The sequence below is a fragment of the Colletotrichum chrysophilum genome (assembly GCF_026319265.1).
Source record: "Colletotrichum chrysophilum strain AFK26 chromosome Unknown scaffold_136, whole genome shotgun sequence".
NCBI lineage: Eukaryota > Fungi > Ascomycota > Sordariomycetes > Glomerellales > Glomerellaceae > Colletotrichum > Colletotrichum chrysophilum.
Genome location: NW_026517423.1, coordinates 11,468 through 33,832, shown reverse-complemented (window position 1 = coordinate 33,832; position 22,365 = coordinate 11,468). Strand labels below are relative to the sequence as shown.

At 51.5% G+C, this 22,365-nt stretch overlaps 3 protein-coding genes across 3 annotated transcripts; 1 reads left to right on the top strand and 2 right to left on the bottom strand.

Moving 5' to 3' along the window:
- Positions 1 to 13,554: 13,554 nt before the first annotated feature.
- COL26b_011310 (uncharacterized protein) lies at positions 13,555 to 15,292 on the top strand (the record flags this gene model as incomplete). Its single annotated transcript, XM_053183981.1, has 4 exons — positions 13,555 to 13,616; positions 13,670 to 14,110; positions 14,164 to 14,320; positions 14,651 to 15,292. The coding sequence occupies 4 exons, from the start codon at positions 13,555 to 13,557 to the stop codon at positions 15,290 to 15,292; spliced, it is 1,302 nt and encodes a 433-aa protein (XP_053032061.1).
- A 244-nt stretch (positions 15,293 to 15,536) lies between these two features.
- On the bottom strand, positions 15,537 to 16,991 carry COL26b_011309 (uncharacterized protein; the record flags this gene model as incomplete). Its single annotated transcript, XM_053183980.1, has 3 exons — positions 15,537 to 15,665; positions 15,783 to 16,453; positions 16,511 to 16,991. The coding sequence occupies 3 exons, from the start codon at positions 16,989 to 16,991 to the stop codon at positions 15,537 to 15,539; spliced, it is 1,281 nt and encodes a 426-aa protein (XP_053032060.1).
- A 1,580-nt stretch (positions 16,992 to 18,571) lies between these two features.
- On the bottom strand, positions 18,572 to 22,019 carry KATG2 (Catalase-peroxidase 2; the record flags this gene model as incomplete). Its single annotated transcript, XM_053183979.1, has 6 exons — positions 18,572 to 19,814; positions 20,086 to 20,221; positions 20,333 to 20,764; positions 21,013 to 21,085; positions 21,507 to 21,661; positions 21,722 to 22,019. The coding sequence occupies 6 exons, from the start codon at positions 22,017 to 22,019 to the stop codon at positions 18,572 to 18,574; spliced, it is 2,337 nt and encodes a 778-aa protein (XP_053032059.1).
- Positions 22,020 to 22,365: the final 346 nt, after the last annotated feature.

Genomic DNA, 22,365 nt, shown 5'->3' with positions numbered 1-22,365 from the left:
CTTTCCCAGAGAAACAACGGATGATGTCGTCGAAACTCGCGCAAACAGACCCAATGTTGACACCAATTGTTTGAAAATCGCTGCCTGATCAGGATGCAACTGAGCAAAGACTGCTGTAATGCAAAATGAGCTTACAGCAACTTGAACAAAGTGGCTAGGAAATATGATCTTTAGTTGCCATCGAGTAGACGCAGGTGGCGCATTTCAAACTTACCGGTTCATGCTGGTTGTGCTGGGATCCATATTGATAATGACGTTAAGAACCTCAGATGCGAATTGCGCAACAATATGCTCCGACTTGCCAAGAGAGATGTCTGTCCCCGCTTTTTGAAAAAGTCGTCCGTACGCGAAGAGAGCCATTTCGAAAAGAAACAACTTAGATGGGTAGCTGGAAACGGGAACCGACAACTTTGACGTGTCTGAGTGTGTACTGTTGGGAGTCCAAGGAAATATATGGTCTTCCCACCTCCTCGTCTCGAGCACTTCTGAGTTGAATCTTTGAAGAACCACAATCCATTTCTCGGCACGATCGCTCACTTTTGCACCTGAGTTCGGATCACGAACGTCCCCTGCCACGTGGAGATCTTCAGACATGCGAGAGCAGAGCTGGGATAGCCGGCAATGAGCGTGGAAATCTCGAAAAGTTGCAGTCACACCGGTTTTGTCGCATTCGGTTAGCGGGTTATGGTCGATGAAGGCGTCGCTCAATGACTGCATGCTCGTGTTGTTAGAAAGTAGATATGCATTTTTTTTCACAATCTCCAGAAGACTCGACGGCAAATACTGACAGAAAATTGTCCCGAACGCATTCTGAATGCCTTTTCGATGCAGTATAGAAGCCAGAAGCCTTGTCGAAGTTGATCGATCTCGCTGTCAGTCTGACATAATTGACGGATCGCAGTCATGCTGTTGAGTCTCAAGGCCTGAGCGCAGGAGACGCAAAGACCCAACACGCATGAAGTTTGCTCTACTCTATATTGCAGTGTGGCGATAAGCTTCAAAATTGGAACATTAGCTCATACTGTTTCAGATGGTGCTCGAAAGAAACTCACCGTTGTGAGTAAAGCCTGTGAGACAATTAGACCCGGGACAGCATCGGAGTTCGAGGTTACAATTAGGTACCTTGAAGACCAAGATTGATGGCCTGGCAACAAACATCTTCTCCATTGCCAACAAGGCCTCCTGGTAATGTGAAATCCCGCCAGTATCGTTGCTAGTTGTCGGGCTGGAGCGACTGCTCTTTGAATAGTTGAGATTGCCGATAGCCATGGACGCAAAAACAAGAGCTCTCTTAGCCGGATCTGTGACACCCTCAAGGATAACCTCCTGGTAAAGACGAGATACTTCAATTTTCGAAACATAAATGGCTCCCCTAAGTCGAATTAGAAGTGAGCACTTCAAATCTGAAGACGAGACGTACAGGTATGGCTGAGAAAGAAACGCTGCGCGATGTCTGGTCAGTACAATGCTGAGGAAGAGAAGATCTTGAATCGTTACCTTGGATGAACTGAAAGTGGGTATCGACATGGGGCGAAGGTATGCCCATATCGTCGAACAGGTCGAGATATTCCTGAGTCGTAAAACACTCCTCAACAACTTCAAGCAGACGTGCGATGAGTTCACTGGACGTTCCATCGAGGTTTCTCCGTCTGTTTAGGAACAGTTTTACCATATCGAGTGTGAGACTGGGAAGATGGCGTGGGGCTTAAAGACGATTCAGCGAATGTTCTCCCTGAGGATATGGCCCAGACCTACAGTTTGAAGACGCTGGCAAGGTGACAGCGTGATTAGCCTCGAAGGCATCAAGTTGCTGTGACGACATGTCGAAGTCCACCCAGTTTACAGGCGACAGTTCACAGAAAGATGCCGATGGATTTGCTGCTTGATCCTGTACATAAGAACCGGATGTCCAACCATTTTCTAGCGTTTCGGTTCCAGGGCTCGTAGTCATATCAATGTTGCTCAAAATTCCAATGTTCTCTGCAGAGCTGAACGACCTATTTCCTAGGGAAACCCAGATATCATCCTGGGGCGCAAAAGAATGAGAAACCGTGGTATTTTCAAGAAGCTGGTCGATTCCAGAGAGCGATGAAGGAGTAGAAGAACTCGCTGCATAGATGACGTGATCCGCTGCCGTCGAAGTTACTATTGGGTGCGACGCATGAGCGTTCAAGTCGTCAAATGATTGTCTTGCTCTAATGGATGAGCTTTGGCCTAAATGTCGGTTATTATCGGTAGTCAACGTTGAAGAAGATGGCTGCTTAATACTGCTTTGGCTCGATCGGCCCCTTTTCTTCGGGGTCAAATAGACACAGTAAGATGCGGAGGACTATAATCAGTCAGAAAGGTTGACTGCATTCGCAAAAGCTACACAGGTAATGCTTACGAGGCACTTTTCGCAGCTTGGTCTGCCTCCATCGCCTGGAATTTGTAAGAAGACATCCAAGGTATCCATCGAAGATTCTGAGCAGCTTGACGTACACTTTCGCTTTCGGATTTTGCATGTCTCGCATGCGCCTGGCCGGCGCTTATACACTCGCCCTCCCGCTTCAACTGAGTTTGTTGTGGTTGGTGAGGACATGGCATGAGAGCCTGGTTAAAGACGCGTCGGCTCAATTCCTCTTCGCAAAGATCATTAAATCCGAGGACTGCGACGTTGAAATTGAGGGGCTCCAAATGAACTCTTTTGAACCATCCAACGGTCGTATGATGCGGCTGGTGACCTCCGGGCCGTAATACCCGAGTAGGGTCGCTGAGTGCCACTTGCGAATGACATTCTGGGTCAATCCTATGAAGGAATCCTTGCGTGGCGAATGAAACAAAAGCTCATGGGTCTCGCTCTCGCCTTGCACGCAACATCACAAGTGCCTTTGGAGGGTGCTGTAAAACCTAGTATTGAATACGTCTTTAGTGCTAGGTTTATGGATGAAGCAGCCAGTCGGAACTGAGGCCCGTTGTTCTTTGGGAATTCTGCCCTTACCTTGAATAACCTTGAAAGCTTTATGCATCGATGATTCTAAACCCACTAGATCTAGTCAGCGGATGGCTTCTGGACGACACTTGGGACCAAGGAAATGGCGCCCGCATCCCGTCTCGGGGCTGGCCCCACAACCCGCAGTCATTGCGCATATTATTGATGAACAAAATCGATGGTCTGATCATATCAAAGGTTGTCGATCGTTGTGGTTGCTCACCCTCGATACTGTTTCAGCCGAGGGCGCTGTTCACCTGATGCGCCCTCTGCGATCCGCCTCGTCGACGTTGACGAGCATTTAGCTGATCATTTGTAATTTCATCTGCCCAGAGGCCAATGCGGATAATTTTAGACATGAACCAGTTCGGGGATTAACTTCGGCTCCAGCCTCAACCCCATAATTCGGCCGTGAGAGGAGCCGTAATGAACTTTGCTTATTGACAGATCTTATCCAGCTTCACACCGTTCCTCGACTCCCTTAGGTACGCGCAGTTGTTGTGCGTCGCTAAGTGGATTTGACTGCGCAATTGTTTGGGTACAAGTTCAAAGTTGCCTGGACCCTGAATGGACTCTGGGCAGCTCGGAAGTCCGAGGTTCACGAGATCGGGATGAGTGGCTCTCATGTCAACGCTAGTTAACTCAATGGCTGGTGACAATGTTCAAGCTATTGGCTGAGAGGCAGTGGGTCGACTGACTTGCCGTGTTTTCTATCCGAAAGACCTCAAAACAGAATTAAGCCTCCCGCTGGGATCTGAACCTGGATTCACAATGTCAAAGGTTAAGCTGACTCGGTCGTGGGGTTGGCAACTTTGCACCTTAAAAGGTCAGTGCAGGAACTAGCATCCTTGTCATGCAACTACCCCTCACCAACAGCTTTTCGTAGAGGACTGATATTTAAACTTTGACGATTGCTTTGCTTTTGGAAATAAGGTGCCATCGTGGCGTGATCTCATCCTAGGTGATTATCGCTGTGAACGCCTTTGCTGTGCCAAGATCATCAGCGTTGCTGTCAGAAAAGACGTTGACCATATCAACATCAGCCCTACCTGAGCACCCAACGTCTTTAGGTCCCTGATTCAGGAGCTTAGTCTTATCCTGCTCTTCTAAGAAGTTGGACTGAAAGGCCGCGTAAACCCAGTTCCCCCGTCCCTCATTGTAGCCCGCGAGGGGAAGCATTCCGCGGAACATCAGTTCGGTTTGTCCCTTTACTTTGGGAACTACCCTGCCGGCAGGCAAGCGACCCCACATCAATCTTATATATCCTGTGAAAGTCGATATTCGACCTCTCGCCAAGACCACACGACTGCTAGCCTTGGAAAAGTGGCCGGTTCACCATGAGGCTATGCCTATCAACGTTCGAGAACACTAGGTGTCTTTCCATTTTGGGGTCAAGTCCGGTCTTGGACCAGGGCTGGTCGTCGCTGGAATTTCCGGTGGCATCGGAAATGTGGTCTTACTTCTTACACTAGCGTTACTAGTGAATTGACGGGCGTCTATTCGTTGGCATTGCGGCCCGGAATTCCCGTATCAATAGGTTCTTTAGCTGATACGACTCATGTAACCAGATGCCTCTCCCACTCGGATGAATCGCGGCCCATCTTAGCCACGGATGACGATCGGTGTCTGGTGCATTGTCATGATCACATGTTCTTTGTAATCAACCGTGATGGTTGATGATTTCGGCGAAAATTTCTTGTATCGTTGTACTACTTGTCTCTGGTGGAAACAGCAATGCGGAAAGAGAACGGAAAAGCAGCAAACGACGACCGAAAGGAATTGGAAGACTGGTCCGTATAATACTTGGGTGGTAATCAACGAAGAGCACCAAGCCCGACCTGTGCATTCTCTATGTCGCAAACAGCTTTACGGAGTCCCCATCAGCCTCCCGTAGCCGTTGTCTATTGAGCCTTCTGAACAGAAACCAGGCAAAGTGCGCGGATAACATGCACATAACGCAGAATCCAATACTACTGCCGAGTCCGACCAAGAAACGTGGGCTGTCAGAATCAGGCCATAGGTAAGCCGTATAGATGTTTGCTGCGACTGCAGAAAAGTTGACCATAGCCATCGTAACAGCTTTCTTTTCGTGGGAATCAACGACATTAGCAGCAGCCCAGCCGAGAATAATGCTGCCTGTAGAGTATGAGCCAGCAGCGAACAAGAAGCAGGCGACATATCGGGGCGCCACACTTGTTGTTGCACAAGCTACAGCAAAGCCGACCACAGCAAGGGCGTTGCCACCATAAATGTGCCAGGCGCGCTCGTCGAACCGTCCAGAGGACCAGGATAGAGCCAGTGCAAACATTGCGGCAAAGACGTATGGGGGTGATGTCAAGACCAGTGTGATGGTACGATCGTATCCACTGCTGGTTATCAGATAGGTGGATATGATTAGAATGGTGACTTGACACTTACAGGGTCTTGACAATCGTTGGGAAAAATTGATTGAAGGACATGGCTGAAAAATGCATGTTTTGCCTGAACATGAACAACCAAACCTTGTAGTCTTTCAAGGCGCTCATCAAGCCTTGGATCGGGGTCTCGTGCTTCAACTCGTTCATGTTCTCCTCTTCGAATCGCATCACGCTGCAGGCATTCTCCTCAGCCGTAAGCCAACGGGTCTTGCCAGGTGTATCTGGAAGCAGGAAAATGCCTCCAATCGCCGCTAGGAAGGTTGCTGATCCCTCGATTATGAAGAGCCTGAATATTGGTCAGCATTGAACCACAATCGTATATTGTTGAGTGCTCGCCATTGCCAGCCGTGCAGGCCTTTCGTTCCATCAAGACCTGCAAAAATGCCCGCGGTGATCAGCCCTGAGAAGGCACTTGAGCTGAGCTGCCCGCAGTACAGTATGGCCAGGCGCGTCGCAAGCTGAAGTGGTCAGAGTTTGGTCGCTAGAAGGCATAGACAATCTCTCACCTCGGACTTCGTATAAAATCGGCTCAACAGGTAGATGGCGCCCGGGTAAAAAGGAGCTTCGAACCACCCGAGCAAGAACCTCAGAACAAGAAGATGGACGTAGTTGTCTGCCATAGCCGTGAACGCGGAAACTATGGCCCAGCCACACATGCAAACACCCATGTATACAGACGGCCGAACTCGCGTCAAGATCATGTTCGATGGGATGCCGGCGGTGAGATAGCCAACATACAGGATAGATATGCAGGTGTTGTACTGTGTACCTTGGAGGCCCAGATGGTCCGAAATCCCATTGAGTTTGGCTTGAGGCAGTCCATTCCGATCCCCTAGGAAGGTTAGTCCAGATCTCCAAAACATCAAGATCACAGGATTCGCTTACAGTGGTTGAGGAAGTACAAGATGAAAAATACTGGCATCATGCGATAGTCCAATTTTCGCAACAAAGACCTCTGAGCGACAGGGTCTATGTTCGAAACCTGGGCGTTCCCCGGTTTCTCTTTGTCTTCGTGTTCAACCTCAGTGGTTGAGGGTTTCGTCAGTTCAGCCATGATGTCCAAAATTGCAACGATTTTGGAGACACTGGCAACAGAATTGAGTGAGACCTTGGAGTAAACGACATATATGTAGGTGCGCAGAGCCGCGAGCAAATAATTCTGAGATTGACCTTCGGAATGCCAAGATGGGGTTGGCCCATCCGTATCACGCCCCATCCCCTTGCTCCGTACCCCGTACCCCATACCCCACGTCCAATACCCTGCGATTGCTACGTCCGCACCACGGCGAGAAGGATCGGTCAATTCCCGCAGACCGCTTGTATCTCTAGCGTTGGTGGCGTGGTTGTTTATCAGATGCGGGTGCTCGCCGAAGGAGGAATTGCTGAAGGTGCTGGCTGTCACTAATTGCATTATCTCATGATTTCCTCCCTTGTTACGTACCTAATAAGTAACAGGAGAGGTTTCAATGTTATATGTGGGTAATGAAAACTTGATGCGGATCTAAATTGACCGGTTTGTCGTGAATAACCCAGGCACTGCCCAGCTGTTGATGGCTACTTGGCAGTGCCTACGTTCCTCCCCCAAGAGCAAGGATGGCATCAGTTTTCATGCTCATAGTCTTTTTGACAATGACATCTCTCTCTTCGAGTCATCCTGTTCTTGAGATGGGGAAAAGAGCATCTGTCAACGTTTCTTTCGATGAGTTACCTCTTGAACCTTCTGACCCAAAGTATTCGGCCTGGGGACTTTGGGGCAAAAATGACCAGTTGGGTAGAACAAACCTCATCACTGCAGAGGTTACCCGTCAAGCTGCTGTGTCAAATATCCGGACTGGGGAGGTGGTTCCTCTGAAGTGGGTTCCCGGTTCGCGAAGTCTGGAAGGCAAGGCTCATACCATGACAGCTTGCCACTGGATCAACCCCTGCGTCCCATGAATCCGGCGCGGGCGAAATTGAAGCACAATATAATTGTCAAGGAGGTTTCCAACGACGATGAGGTCAGCTGCATATACACCGGGCGTCACTAGAACATCTCTCGCTGACCTTTTAGATGTCCACCAACACCCAGGCTTCTACTCACTGGGATGGCCCACGGCATATGCCATACTTGGAGGGCAGAAAATTCTACAATCATATCACCCAAAACGATATATCGGGACCTTACAACAACACGCGCATTGGCATTCAGAGTATGTATAATGACGGCAATCGCTTGTGATTCTTGAGCTAAGTCTCACAGACCTGGCTGAACACCCCATTGCTTCCAGGGGTGTCCTTCTCGACTGGGCGGACTATGCCGCCGAAAAGAATATTTCTTACAACGCATTCGACAGTTTCGAAATTCCATATACAGATCTGCAGATAATTGCTGATTCACATGAAATCAAGTTTCAGGAAGGCGACATTTTACTCATTCGCAGCGGCTACCAGCTTCAGTATGAGGCGCTCAACGAGACGGAGAAAGACCAAATGGGTCTCCGAGAGGGTGCTGATCGCAAATACATGGGGGTGGCCGGAAGTGTTGATAGTGCTCGTTGGCACTGGGAGGCTGGATTCGCCGCTGTGGCCGGAGATACTAACGCGTATGAGTCGTGGCCTCCCGTCACTGAGGGTGGTAGACTGAAACTGCACGAGGTATTTTCTGTCAGGCTGGGGCATGCCCATCGGTGAGCAATTCAGCCTTGAGGCGCTCTCCAAGAGATGCAAGGAATTGGACCGATGGACATTCTTTGTAACCAGCCAACCGCTCAACTTGCCCGGTGGAGTCGCGAGCCCCGCGAACATCATGGCCATTTTCTAGTGCGTGCATGTAATGCCCCCGGGGCACCCACGCTGCAGAATGCGGATGGCGCTTCTAGCTAGTCTAACAATGAAAATGAACTAGCAGTGCCGCGTAACCGTGCCAAGAATTCACCTGTGACCGTTCATCGCTGACAGCAACCCTACGTGCTCTCCACTGCTTGCACCTAAATGCTAGCCTGTTCACCGGGTTCTACTCATTCACACCAGAAACACTGCTTTCGAATCATTGACACTGTTCATGTCACTGGAGTTGTCTTAATGGAATAACCACAGCGCCAAGTTTTGCGTCCAACATGCGCAAGATGCCGAATGCGCAAAGTGAGGGTCAGTAACTTTTTATCCCACCGGCTGCTGAAGCTCACTTTTTTCCCCTATCCTTTAGTGTGACGGACAAATGCCGAGGTGCGGTCCCTGTGAGCAAGCCAACGTGGACTGTTTGGTAGCCGGTGTGTCGAGTTCGAGCCCCTACAATCGAAGGTACGATACAGCCCCCTCAGTTGCAAATGTGGATCTGATCTTGTGCAAGTTATGTTGAGTCCCTTCAAGAAAGGGTTCGCGAGCTCCAGAAACAAGAGCAAGAGGTCAAAGCCCTCCTAGATAGTAAGCGCAAGGAAGGTGGGCGCCCGACGGCTGCTGAAGATCTCAGTCCCGGCAATCATGATATGAGAAGCCACTGGCCTGATGCATCACCAAATGAGATCGGTGCTCCCACAAATGAACACGGTATGGGGTAATTCATCCCGTACCCATAAGAATCCTCAGAGACGTTAAGAACAGTTCAGATTCATTGACCTCATATTCGCGAAAATCAAGACCGAGGTAGCAAAGTCGAGTGGGACACTTAGCTGGCCTCCCAGTTACCATCGGAACACGACAGCTTGTACAATATCGAATTCATTGTCAAGTCTGTCACCGACTATGATAGACTCATTGTTTGAGACCTACACGAGAAGGTCACTCTCCCGGTACCCGTACATCGAAGGACATGTGGTGGAGGGTCTGAGAATCAAAGCTCTTCAAACCATTGCTTCTCCAGAGACGAGCATTTCTCCAGAGGAATCATTTCGCGCGTATGCCATCATGGCCACTGGAGCGGTTTATCGGAATCAGGAACTATGCGTTCAAAACATCGAAAACGACGAACAGGGCCTTGTAAGCCCTAATGACCTTTTCGCTGTCGCAATGCGAGACATAAGCCAAGTCAACCTTCTTCACGGCATCACTGGTATACAAAATCTTCTTCTCATCACCCGGTATCGCCTGTTCCAAGCAATTGGTGCTAGCCTTTGGGATCTGACTTTCCTCTGTCTCAGAGCATGCGTCGCCTGCAATTTTCATCTTCGACCGATGCAACGCGTGCCCGCATTCGAGGAACAGATGCAACGCCGCGTATTTTGGCAGTGCTACGGTGTTGACAGATACGTGAGCACGACTCTCGGCAGACCATTCGGGATTGCAGATGACGATATAACGGTTGCGCTTCCAGCAAACCTGGACGATGCAGACTTGAAGGACGCTCAAGTCTTACTACCATATGCGTCACTGGACGAGCTCGTTCAAAACAGAAACCCGTCGAATACTTTGAAAAAGATGTCATTAGCAATCTCGCATTTTCAGCTCCGACAAATAAGTTCCCGGGCTTTCCGCGATTTCGGAAGGCTAAGGCATGTCGTCACCAAACACAATCACCCTAGCGCCGATGATTCAGGTCGCAAGAGCGTGACAATCAAGACGGAGGTCTGGAAGCTATACTATAATCATCTCAAAGAACTCTTAGGCTGGAAGTCTCGAAGCAGACAGTATCAACAAAAACGTATCGGATCAACGTCAAACGACAGCAGTTTCTTGAATGATGGAAGATGGATTGACCTTCATTTTCACCAAGAACAGCTCTTTCTTATCTGTCTATCTATGAAATCCACGCCGGCCACCTCTGAGTTCATTGAGCCGATCGATCTCATCGATGAGCTATATGACGCGGGTAGCAACGTCATAACTCTCTATTCAGAATTGGCCGGAGACGCCAAAGTCGAACCCACCGCGGGAAGGCTTTATCGAGTTCTCACAGCCGGGTTCTCGATCCTTTACACCATAATTATGGAATTCCAGACTCGATCAGACGGGTCAGCACGAAAAGATAGGACACCAAGTTTATACAAGGAACCGTCGCCTCGTGGAAGACTTGTCGAGTGCAAGGCAATGTTGAGACTGTGCACCAGAACAATGAGCCGCATGGCCGAACAAGTCACTTCTCAACAACTGATCCCAAAGTACGTGGGCTACTTCGACCTGCTTTGCCGCGAAGTTCTCAGAGTCGTCTCCAGAGAGGGCGAAGTATACAGCGGTCGACAGCTCACAGCTACATCGGCAAACGGATCGAATGCAGCTCAGCTCAATTCAAATGAGATGTATCCTATAGAGGTCTCACCGGGATGCTTCTCAGACGACTTAATCACAGCACAACTTGCTTGCCATCTGCCCACCGAACACCTGCAACCCTGCTACTGCGCCGTCTATGAGGACCCTCAGGCCCAACCAGCCGGTTCAGTCCCTGCCACCTGGCTCAATGCAACGCATAATGGAGTGGGCTTTGATGGAAGCGATTTTGATTTAGGTTCATTTGTGGCAGAGTGGAACGACTCTACTGTTTGGGAAGCCTTGTTTGGAGACTGTCAGAGTCAAGCAGACACCAACTTCATTCTGATGTAGCCAACAAGACATGAAACAGGCGAATCTCTTGATCTGATTCCATTCTGATGCATGACACCAATCGTGACATTCCGCGATGCAGGCCCGGCTGGGAGGCTCGACTATCGTGATATCGGTTCTGTATCGAATGAGCTGCCTGCAACGCTATCTTCTCGTCTTCAAATATCGGTAAAGGGACGCGGGTAGTCTGCCGTTCCATATTACCTGTGCTGTAGTGGTTTCCGTTCTTCGTTATGGCGTACAAATGCAAGACTGCATCAAATCTTGACTTGTGTAATGCCAAGCCCTTGAAGTCTATGCATACTCGTGACAGGTATTGTGAGCACTTATCCAGCGTCTCCGAGAGAGGGGCACTCAGCTCCTCATTTTGGGACATCCTGTCTAGTACTCTCGTGCTTTTCAGACACAACATGCCAGCCCTGTAGACCATCATGCCTTTGATCCAAGAGACCAAGGGCTCCTCCTCATGTAAAAGCCGCCGGAGTAACATGATGGACACAAATAGGCAATACTTTTCAAGAGTGGTAGATGCGACTGCTGTGTTTCTCAACATTAGAGAGACCATATCGCAGAGGTATTCTTGGTCGAGCAACCGCTGCACCTCTGTTGAACAGTTCGCGGGCTGAGAGCTCCTAAGATGACTGATCGAGTGGGCTAAAGGCATAATAGAGCTTTCGCACAGAGGCTCCGTGAAACTGTCCGCCAAGTGCTGACTATGAGCAACCCAGTACTTCCAGACATCACCTTCAACTTCTCCTGAAGCCACAGTGAAGGTTTGAGAAGACTGCTAGTATTAGCTGTGACCCGCAGACTTGCAGCTGATTCTGCGTTCTCACCTGATGTGGAAATTCACTGCTAGTTAGGCTGGAAACTCTGGATAAGGCGCGGCAAACCATCTGTTCCAGCATGTATGTACAAAGAACGGCTCGTTTAGTGCTGATTGGGGGTTCTGGGACGTCTGATGAAGGGCACGAATTATGTTCGCATCCCATGCTGATTCTGACAGCAAGTCCAATCAGATGCCATGTGCAACCTACTGAAGGCCGGCTCATGCTATATATAGCCAAAAGTAGTATTGTCCGGACTTGATCCCAGCTTTGTGAATGTTTGAAGATCTCCTCTAGATGACTGAGGGCCAGAAGGCAGAGGTTGCCTTCAATCTGGGTGGCAAATGAAATCCGGTGACCTTCGATGACAATACTAATGGCAAGAACGCAGAATATCTGAAAGCGCTCTGCGGGGCTAGCGTTTACCAGGTGTTGTATGTTGCGGTCGGATTCACATTGCGTCAGCTTAGCTGTCAAGACTTCTATGTTAAGAAAAGGATAACGCAGATGGTATGCTTTCTTGTAGGTCGCAAGAAATGTTACGCCCTCCATGATAATAAACGTTTCAATCATGGCTGGCACGGCAAACTGATCGGAGTTGATACTTTGGGGATGGAAACATGATCGCAAATGAAACGAGCTAATTGGGTCACTCCCATCTGCGGACAGAATCGCGTAAATCACCGACATCGTACTGAACAAGCCGCTTTCGCTTCGTTCGTTCATTCTGCTGAGCGAGACTACTGTGTTCGCACTCACTGGGCAGCTTGGGTGGTCCTGTAATTCGCCTGAAGCACTGGGGAGATCATTCGCAGTCTTGACGTGTGGCGCTAAACCTGAATCCATTGACATGGTTGCTGCTGGCGTGTTGGCTGGGCCTGTACCCATCGGCTGTGAATATTCGGCCTGTGTGGAGAGTGACTCAAGCTCGGCTCGTTGCTTCTGGATGGATTGCTCCAAGACCTTGACCTTTGATTCGAGAATCTCAACAAATCTGTGTCGAAGTCAGTCATGTCCGCGGGTCTGGTGTGGATGGTGAGCGGATAGTACCTTTTCGGAACCCGCTGGCGCTTCTGCCTGGAACAAGACTGCAAATCCAGCACATCCGGCACACTGCACTTTCGGCCTGTCTTCGCACAATATCCGCAACAGGGTAACATGCGGTCACACTTCGGATTGACGTCAGCTATTGGCCCTACTAGAATGGTCGCTCAGGAGTCAGGGGCTTCGATACCTTTCTCTTGCCCTTCCTACATGGGTCACACGCCACCGGCATTCTAGCCTGCGGGAACCCGCTCCCTTCACTCATTGTGCCGTGGAAGAGTTTTGCGGTATGTCCTCTGAAATCGATGGATGATACATGTAGGAGGGAAAGATGCTCAGCAACGAAGATAGCTGGACATCTGCGTCCGCACCTGTTACTAGCAATGAGGTTTGCGGAGCCGGTGGGATGTGCGGGGTTATCGGGCTAGGTGGGCCTAGTTGCTCAACCACTGCTTGTTCTTCCGTCACCTCAATGCGGGACATAGCCGAGATGTATCTAATAACTTGACGGATGTATTTGCGGACATTTGCCGAGCGCAAGTCACTTTGCGGATTACAACCGAAGCCTGCCAGCTCCGTCTTATGCGACTCTGTTGGTCAACTTGCATTCCACGATGCTACGTTCACTCTCGACCATGTTCCAGTGTCCGTCAACCTAGGTTTTATTATCCCCACATCCTCATACCCTGATGTGTGAAGATCGCTCTTACGGAAAATCTCTTCATGTCTCATGTGGTTGGTTGTTAATTACTGCGGAAAATTTTCCTCGCATCAGTTATTCGGCATGGTCAGATTCTCAAAGCAAGCGGACGAAATCCGCATTCTCACGGCTAATGCCATGTTGGGGTGAGACATCACCTGTCTGTTCATAGCAATGACACTAACACCGAAGATCAAAGATACGGATACAAGTCCGATCACTTCTGCTTCGGAATTCATGAGTACCGCCCTGATGCTATTGTTATCGACTCTGGCAGCACGGATGGCGGGCCATTCAAACTGGGCATGGGCAGAAAGACAGTTGCCGATGAATCATACATCCGCGACCTAACGCCATACATCACAGCCTGTGCCCACTATGGCATGAAGCTCCTCATTAGCAGTGCCGGTGGTGACGGCAGCGACAAGCACGTTGCTGAAATTCTCGCCATTGTCAACAAGATTATTGAGGACAACGGCTTCAAGTTCAAAGTTGCCACAATTGGTGCCGCGGTTCCGAAGGGCCTTATTCGGCAGAAGCTCAAAGACGGAAAAATCAGCCCCTGTGGGCCTGTTCCCCCTCTTACCCCCGAGGATATTGACTTGGCCGTTGATATCGTCGCCCAGATGGGACCTGAGCCGTAAGTCAAGTCAGAACCAGTCTGAGCAGAGCTCTCACTCACCTTACCTTCAGGTTCATCAAAGCTCTCGAAGAGGAGAAGCCAGACATCATTGTGGCAGGCCGCGCATACGACCCTTCGCCATTCGCGGCGTTCTGCATGAACCTCGGCGTTGAGCGAGTCCCTGCGTTCCATCTGGGGAAGATTCTCGAGTGCGACGGCCAGTGTGCTGTTCCTAAAGGTCGCTCGATGATTGCTACGATTCGGAAAGATTCTTTTGACCTTACGCCCTTGAACCCTATTGAGAGATGCACCCCACTCTCAGTAGCAGCACACTCACTCTATGAAAAGACAAGGCCAGACCAGCTTCCTGGCCCGGAAGGAGTGCTTCATCTTGATTGAGCACAGTACAAAGTGCTAAAAGATGGTCGAACGACCCGCTGCTGGAGATCCCGCTTTGTTCCAACTCCGACTTATCAAATCAAGCTTGAGGGTGTGTCCCTTGCAGGGCATCGGGCGATTTTTATTGGTGGCTTCCGGGACCCAATACTCATCTCCCAGCTAGACGACTTCCTCGAGAACCGGGTGCGAAACTACACCCGAGGACTGTTCCCAGAGCTCGATAAATCCGATGATTGTCGTCTCATCTTCCACGTTTATGGTCGTAATGCCATCATAGGACCTTTGGAGCCGAACTCTGAGCCTGCTCACGAAGTCGGCGTGCTCGGGGAAGTCGTTGCCCCTACAGCAGCGAAGGCCATGGCTATTTGCAACAGTGCCCGAGTCTCCTGCCTCCATCTCTACTACCCTGGCATTCTTGCGACTACGGGAAACTTCGCAAGCCCGCTGAGTCCACACGAGCAAGACGCAGGTGCCGTTTTCAAATTCAGTCTGTATCACTTGATGGAGATCGACGATCCGACTGACCCAACCATCTTTCCGATCAAGTCATCTACGGCCGGCGCAGGCACGTTTGTGAAGGACAAAAACTTTGGCAAGCAGTTCTTCAACCTCGACAACTTTCTGAACATCTCCCCGGAAGAGATCAAGACCAAATCCGTTCCGACCGGTCCTGCCACAATGAGAGACGTGGCAAGCGTTGTGCGGTCCAAGAACAGCGGGCCTTTTGAGTTGTCGTTTGACATTATGTTTAATGATGGAAAAGCACTATCAGCGTGTCAAGAGGGCCAATGTTCTCACTAACGAGACCATCAAGAAGTTATATCAAATACGGGATGAAGACATTGTTGTCAACATGTATTTTGATCCGGCGCTGGCATGGAAGTGTACTATCAGACGGCCATGGGCACAAGGAAGTGTAGGGGAGCGTGATACTTTGGGAACTGCACAGCACGCACCATTGTTGTCCGTTGCTGTGCCTGCTGTTGGGGCCTAGCTGCTCCCGATAAATTCACATGTGTCAAAAAGAAATTCCAATGAGAAGACCCTAAAACCTTGCCGCAATTCTCCACCCAACTGCTAGGACTCGTACGGAGGCGTAGCAGATGAAAGCCAGGATGTAGGAAGCCCCAGAGAACATGATTAAGCCGTTCCAATTCTGGCCGTCCTTCCCCGACTGCAAGATGGCGCCTCCGATGGGAAGGCTGCTCAGCGTCCCGAAACTTGCCATCATCATCGCCGTTGACAGATACCGTCCGTAATCTCGCGCATCACATAGTTGCCCAAGGCATACCGGGACAAGGCCCAAGTTACTGCCACTTGCGAAACCGAACAGAGCAACGAAGGCGAGGAGCATGGGTTGAGACCCTTTAGACGGCAGCCACAGGCCAAAGACAGTGATGAAACACATGGCAATGGTGATGAGAATGACGTTGAAACGGCCGTACTTGTCGGCAGCAAGGCCTGGTAGGAAACGTCCAATCGCGGAGCCAGCGTTCAGAATCGAGAGGATTGTGTAGGAGTGGACAGTACTCTTCTGTGTGCTCGCTGCGTATGAGATGATGTAGGTGATGGGTACGAATAGACCCCATTCCATGAAGAAAATGCCGACTGCTGAGAGGGTGAACTTCACATTCCAAAAAACGCTGAAGTCTGGCCAGATGGAAGTTGGTCCGTCCTTCTTCGGAAGCCGAGACCGGATGAACAATGTCGCAGGGATCGTGAGACCAAGAAGGATAAATCCCAAGATTCTTGCTGTCGGGGCGAAGCCAAGTGTGGGAAAGAGGTTCTGGAGCAAGATGGGATATACGATTCCGCCAATCGAGCCGGCAGTCGCGGCAACACCAGTCGCAAAACCACGGCGGTTGTCAAAGAAGTGGGCAATAGCGCCGTATGATGGGGAGTTGAGCAGAGCGCCGCCCAACCCACCAAGAATTGAGTAAGCAAGTAGGATTTGATAGTACTCTAAAGTCCCGGTGTCAGTCAGCCGCCACATGAGTATTTTCAGTTGGTGGCACGTACCTTTACACAGGCTTAACAGTAGAAGACTCGCTGAGATACACAAGCCACCGGCAACGACGAGTCCACGGGGGCCATAGGCGTCAAACAATGGCCCAACTTGGATGCCGACGAAAAAGACGATAAAAAGGTACAGACTGAAAATCCATCCAATCTCCGAGGGCGAGTGATCTGCCAACTGATGTTCTGAGAAATACGACTCGAAGACCGCAGCAGAGTTGATGAGACCGAAGACAGAAAGCATAGCGCAGAACGATCCGAACACCACTAGCCACGCACTGAGACCGCCTTCCGGGAAGGTCAGCTCTGTGACACTGGATGCATCCTGGCCTCCATAGTGACTTCTGTCCCTTTCCCTCGATCTTAATCTTTCTTCGTCGTATGACGTTGTCTCTTCGTACCTGATGGCCGATGTCGCCGATGGGCCCGGGTTATTGATGTTTCTCAGTAGTATGGAGGAGGTCTCCACCGCTGTTTTTGACATCTTGTGTCTGACGCAGTGCAAGTTGGGCTTAATGGGCCAGGCGAGAGCGGGATTGGTGAAGTGCGTATCGAAAGAAGCGGTAAAGACAGTTGTCCGAGTATCACGGATATTTGCTCAGCTAATGCAGACAGCCCTTTTCGAAATAGTCCGAGATGGGGGTTGCTGAAGATGTCGCTTTGCAGGTGAACTTTTACAAGCAGGGTGAACAACAAAAGCTTGTAAGTGTAAGAAAATGGAGTTCATAAAACTCCGATTTTGAAGTTAGCCAAATAGTTCATCGGGTCCACCTGCACGTGCTGTTGGTCAATCCAAGAGACGCGGGAGGAATCCATCGGTCTCCGGCTGTCGCTTTATTTTTGCCATTCCCGGCGAACTCGTTACGGCTAGCTTCTCCGCAAGACAACCCCGGAGCGGAGCTCCCAAAGCATGCTGATTGGTGAGAGCGGCGCTCAAGTTGTGTGTCCAGGCTGCAAAGCCGGCTTTATGATGATGAATTCGAAGTCAGGTTAAACGTTTATTGAGAAAGTGTACAACTTCATTCATCATCTTCAAGAAATCCATCTCACAATTACCGGTATGATTCTGCGGTGGAGTGAATTTGCAGAACGACAGCAGCAAGATGGAAGCCCCACATGGTCAAATTTATCAGCTCATCAGCTTCGAGACCTTTGTCCGTCTAAATCCGTACATAACCGATGTGAGCGCAGAGCCCGGGATATCATCGCCAGCTGAGAACATGTTTGTTGAGCAAAATGTAAGATGCAACTACGATGTTAGCAAACTTCGCGTAATTGCTCTCGCATACGAGTCTGGCTCAACTACTGGGATGTATAATGAGTACAGACTTCGACAACGGCAACGGCGACAATGCAATACTTCAACAATTGGATATCAAGAATATGAAAAAGAAGAACGCAGCAAGAAAGGAACATTAAGCATGTTCAGAGGAGGTACTCGGCAAACCCATTCCAAATAGCCAAGCTTTCGAGTGTATTATGCGCTGAAATCACCAACCGACTTCCGAGAAATGCAACTGTTCCATGTCGCATCGGCGGTTCAGGACCGAGGCCGCAATTTTTTCAACACTTAGAGTGTCATTGCAATGGGTATGTATCCAGTCTTTGTAACCAAATATAGCTTCTCAGGCTTCAGAGGTGAGCGTGTTGAAGATACAAAGTTACTTAACACACCTATCAGCACAAATAGCATGGCGAGTTGGCAACAGGCATTGTTTCAGGAAAGGTTAGATAAAAAATGGAAACCCATTTGGGTAGCGCAGAGAAGAGAAGGGAAAAAGCTAAATATGCAATGTCATGTTGAAATGGTGCACATGAAAGCCACAGGCCCCGAGAACAGCAAACATGGGGAAGCAAGACATAAAAGCACTGGCATCACGAGCAGAGAGCACCCGATTATTGAAGAAGATTCTCAAATTCTGGGTAAACTAGAAAAGAAGTATGTCCGTGAAGAGTCAAAAGTGTACTAAAACCAGAGTAAAAGTTTCCCACCCAAAAACTCCAAGCCGATTTAAACCCCCCTTTCATAACAAAAAACAAAGAAAAAAAGAAGGCATAAGGTATCTATTTCTTGACCTTGAGGTCGAAGCGGTCCAGGTTCATGACCTTGTCCCACGCCGCGACGAAGTCCTTAACGAACTTCTCCTTGGCGTCAGACATGGCGTACACCTCGGCAATGGCGCGCAGCTCGGCGTGCGATCCGAACACGAGGTCGGCGCGGGTAGCGGTCCAGCGCTGCTCCTTGGTCTTGCGGTCGGTGCCAACCCAGGCCTCGCCGTCCTCGGCGCTCTTGGCCCAGACGGTGGAGATGTCGAGCAGGCTGACGAAGAAGTTGTTGTTGAGCTGGCCCTTGGTCGAGGTCAGGACGCCGGTGTTGGAGCCGTCGAAGACGGCGCCGAGGGAGCGCAGACCGCCGACGAGGACGGTCAGCTCGGGGACGGAGAGGGTCAGCTGCGCGGCCTTGTCGACGAGGATCTCCTCGGTGCGCGCGCGGGCGGTGCCGCGGCCGTAGTTGCGGAAGCCGTCGGCCTGGGGCTCGAGGTAGCCGAAGGCGCGGACGTCGGTCTGCTCCTGGGTAGCGTCGACACGGCCGGCGGAGAAGGGGACGGTGACGTCGACGCCGGCGTCCTTGGCGCCCTTCTCGACGGCGACGACACCGCCGAGGACGATCAGGTCAGCGAGGGAGACCTTCTTGGCGCCGGTGTTGAAGCTGGTCTGGATGGCCTTGAGGGCGTCGAGGACCTCCTTGAGCTGGGTCGGGTTGTTGGAGACCCAGTTGACCTGGGGCTCGAGGGCGATGCGAGCGCCGTTGGCGCCGCCGCGCTTGTCGGAGTGGCGGTAGGTGGAGGCGGAGGCCCAGGCGACGGAGGCGTACTTGGAGACGTCGAAGCCCGGCGCGGCGAGGATGTCAGCCTTCAACTGCGAGATGTCGGCATCGTCGATGAGGTCGCCCTCGCGGGCGGGGAGGGGGTCCTGCCAGGGGAAGGTCTCCTTGGGGATCTCAGGGCCGAGGTAGCGGGAGACGGGGCCGAGGTCGCGGTGGAGTAGCTTGAACCAGGCCTTGGCGAAGGCGTCAGCAAGCTCGTTGGGGTGGTCGAGCCAGCGCTTGGTGATGTTGAGGTAGCTCGGGTCGTTGATGAGGGCCAGGTCGGAGGTGAGCATGGTCGCCTTGCGGAACTTGGTCGAGTCGAAGGGGTCGGGGTAGTCGAGGGTGCCGTTGGCAGCCTCCCATTGGTGAGCACCGGCGGGAGACTCGACGAGGACCCATTTGTTGTGCAGAAGAGACTCCAAGTAACCGTTGGACCACCTGCAGGTACATGGGTTAGCATTTGTGTGTGTGTGTGTGGTTGTATGCATGTGTGTGTATCACTGCATAATCACCCGACGGGGGCCAAAAATAGTTTTTCACGCCGCCTCTTTTGCCTCCCTGCAAGTCTCTCTCAACGTCTCTTCAAGACCTTCTCAAAATGACCGGTCCGGCATATGAGAAAAGGCCTCAAATATTGAGCCAAGAAGAGGGGGAAAGGCAACTCCGACATGGGGGATATGCAGAGGTCATTTCATTTTTCATCACTTACTTGGTGGGGGTCTTGGTCCAGACGACCTCAAGACCGCTGGTCATCTGGTTAGGACCGTTGCCATCGCCGATCTTGTTGTGCCAGCCAAGGCCCATCTCGCCAATGTCAGCAGCTTCGGGCTCAGGGCCAATGTTGTCTATGGGATTTCAATCATCAGCAGATGCTCACGGCACAAAGGAGCGGTGAAGCGGTGGGAACAGCCTTTCACTAGCTCCGGAACGAGCACGGGAAGAGAGAGCAAACTCACCACTCTTGACGGCACCGTGCGTCTTGCCGAAGGCGTGTCCACCGGCAATGAGAGCGACCGTCTCCTCATCGTTCATACCCATGCGGTCGAACGCGACGCGGATGTCCTTGGCCGAGGCGGCGGGGTCGGAAGAGCCATCGGGGCCCTCGGGGTTGACGTAGATGAGGCCCATGTGGGTGGCTCCCAGAGGCTTCTCGAGCTTGTCGGCGCGCTCGTTGATGTCGGTGCTGCCGTTGTAGCGGACGTCGTTGCCCTTGGGGACGAAGGTCGTCTCGCCGCCCCAGTAGACGGACTCATCGGACTGCCAGGTGTCGGGGCGACCGCCGGCGAAGCCAATGGGCGCGAAACCCATGGACTCGAGGGCGACGTTGCCCGTCAGGAGGTACAGGTCCGCCCATGAGATCTTGTTGCCGTACTTTTGCTTGATGGGCCCTATCAGAGGAGATGAAATTGTCAGTCTCGGTAGAGCAAACAAATGCACTCATCACAGAGTAGCATCGGGGGCCAGAGTTTCTCCACCAGCGAGACATCCCGTTGTGCCTCCACATCCGCATCCCAGCCACCCGTGCGGCGGCGTGCGCCGTGATGTGGCGAGTGAGTCGATGATGTGCACGAACAGGGATTCCCGCCTCGGGGGTGGCTCCGGCCAGCGAGTGAGGGACCAGGGATTTGCGACTTACACAGCAGGCGGCGCGCCTTGTCGAGGTTCTGGTTGTCGGGCCAGGAGTTGAGTGGAGCGAAGCGTTGCTGGCCCTGCAAGAGAGAGAAATCCAATATTAGTAAACGGCGATGGACGAGACGAATAAAAGTGATGCGACCGTGTGATAAGATGCAAGGCAGAGGCAGAGGCAGGGTCCGCTTGTGTGCAGTGCGTGTGGAGCAGAGGACTCAAGGAGATGCCTTAGCAGCTCTTGGCTCTCGTCCGGGATAGGACGAAATCTTCCGGGTAGCCAATTGATCTCCCGCCCGAGGCAAAGAAAAAGGAAGGAAACACAGAAGGTGAAAATTTGTGAAATGAGCCAACAAAGTCCGATGTAAACAACGGACAGGGGCACACAAGAGGGGAATTTGGAATCAGGAAAGATGGGGCGCCCATCCGGGGCTCATCGGAGGGCGGGGCGGGGGCAGAGCGAGGAGGTGACGAAGGAGAGAAGACCGAAAACAAACGGCTTACCATTCCACCGCCACCGCGGCCGTCGACGGCGCGATAGGTGCCGGCGCTATGCCAGGCCATGCGGATGAAGAGACCGCCGTAGTGGCCAAAGTCGGCAGGCCACCACTCCTGGGAGTCGGTCATGAGGTCGGTGAGATCCTTCTTGAGAGCCGCGTCTGTGGTCCTTGTTAGTGTCGTGTTCTTTGCCCAAGAGTCATGATGAAGCTTCAACATACAATCAAGAGAGTTGAAAGCTGCTGTGTAGTCAAAGTCGCCGCCGTACGGGTTCGTCGCGGGCTGGAACTGACGAAGAACGTCGAGTCTCAGTTGGCAGGGCCACCAGTCGTGACTGCGAGTGCCGCCGCCAGCCTGGTTGCTGATGGTCGAGCATCTTCCAAAGCCCTCGGCGGTGGCTCTCTTGGGCAGAGAGCTGTCGACGCCGCCGTCGCGTTTGGCGAAGGGGCATCCCTCACCGGCGACGGCCGGCAGGATGGTTGAGGCTGTTAACAGCCAGTTTGACAGTTTGGCGTGCATGGTGAAGAATGTCTCTTGCTTCTGGGACCTAAGGCAAGCTCCAAAAAGAAAAGAGCAAGTGAACCGCCGAGATCAAGTAGTCGGATCGAGACTTGGTGTGAGACTCAGAAGACGACGACTGTTGAGTTGGTCCGGGAGATTGCTCAGAAACACGAACTCTGGAGATGGGACGAACCCAGGCATATGTATGAAACCCGGATGCAGTCGCCACAACTCTCGTTCAAAGGCAACAAGGGACCAAGAAGGGAGTGGGTTTCCTCTGTTCCTCTTCGTGGTCGGTGACCCTTTGTCACTCACGTGGGAATATTTTGGTTCCAGTGAGATCCACGATTAGTAACAATGCAAA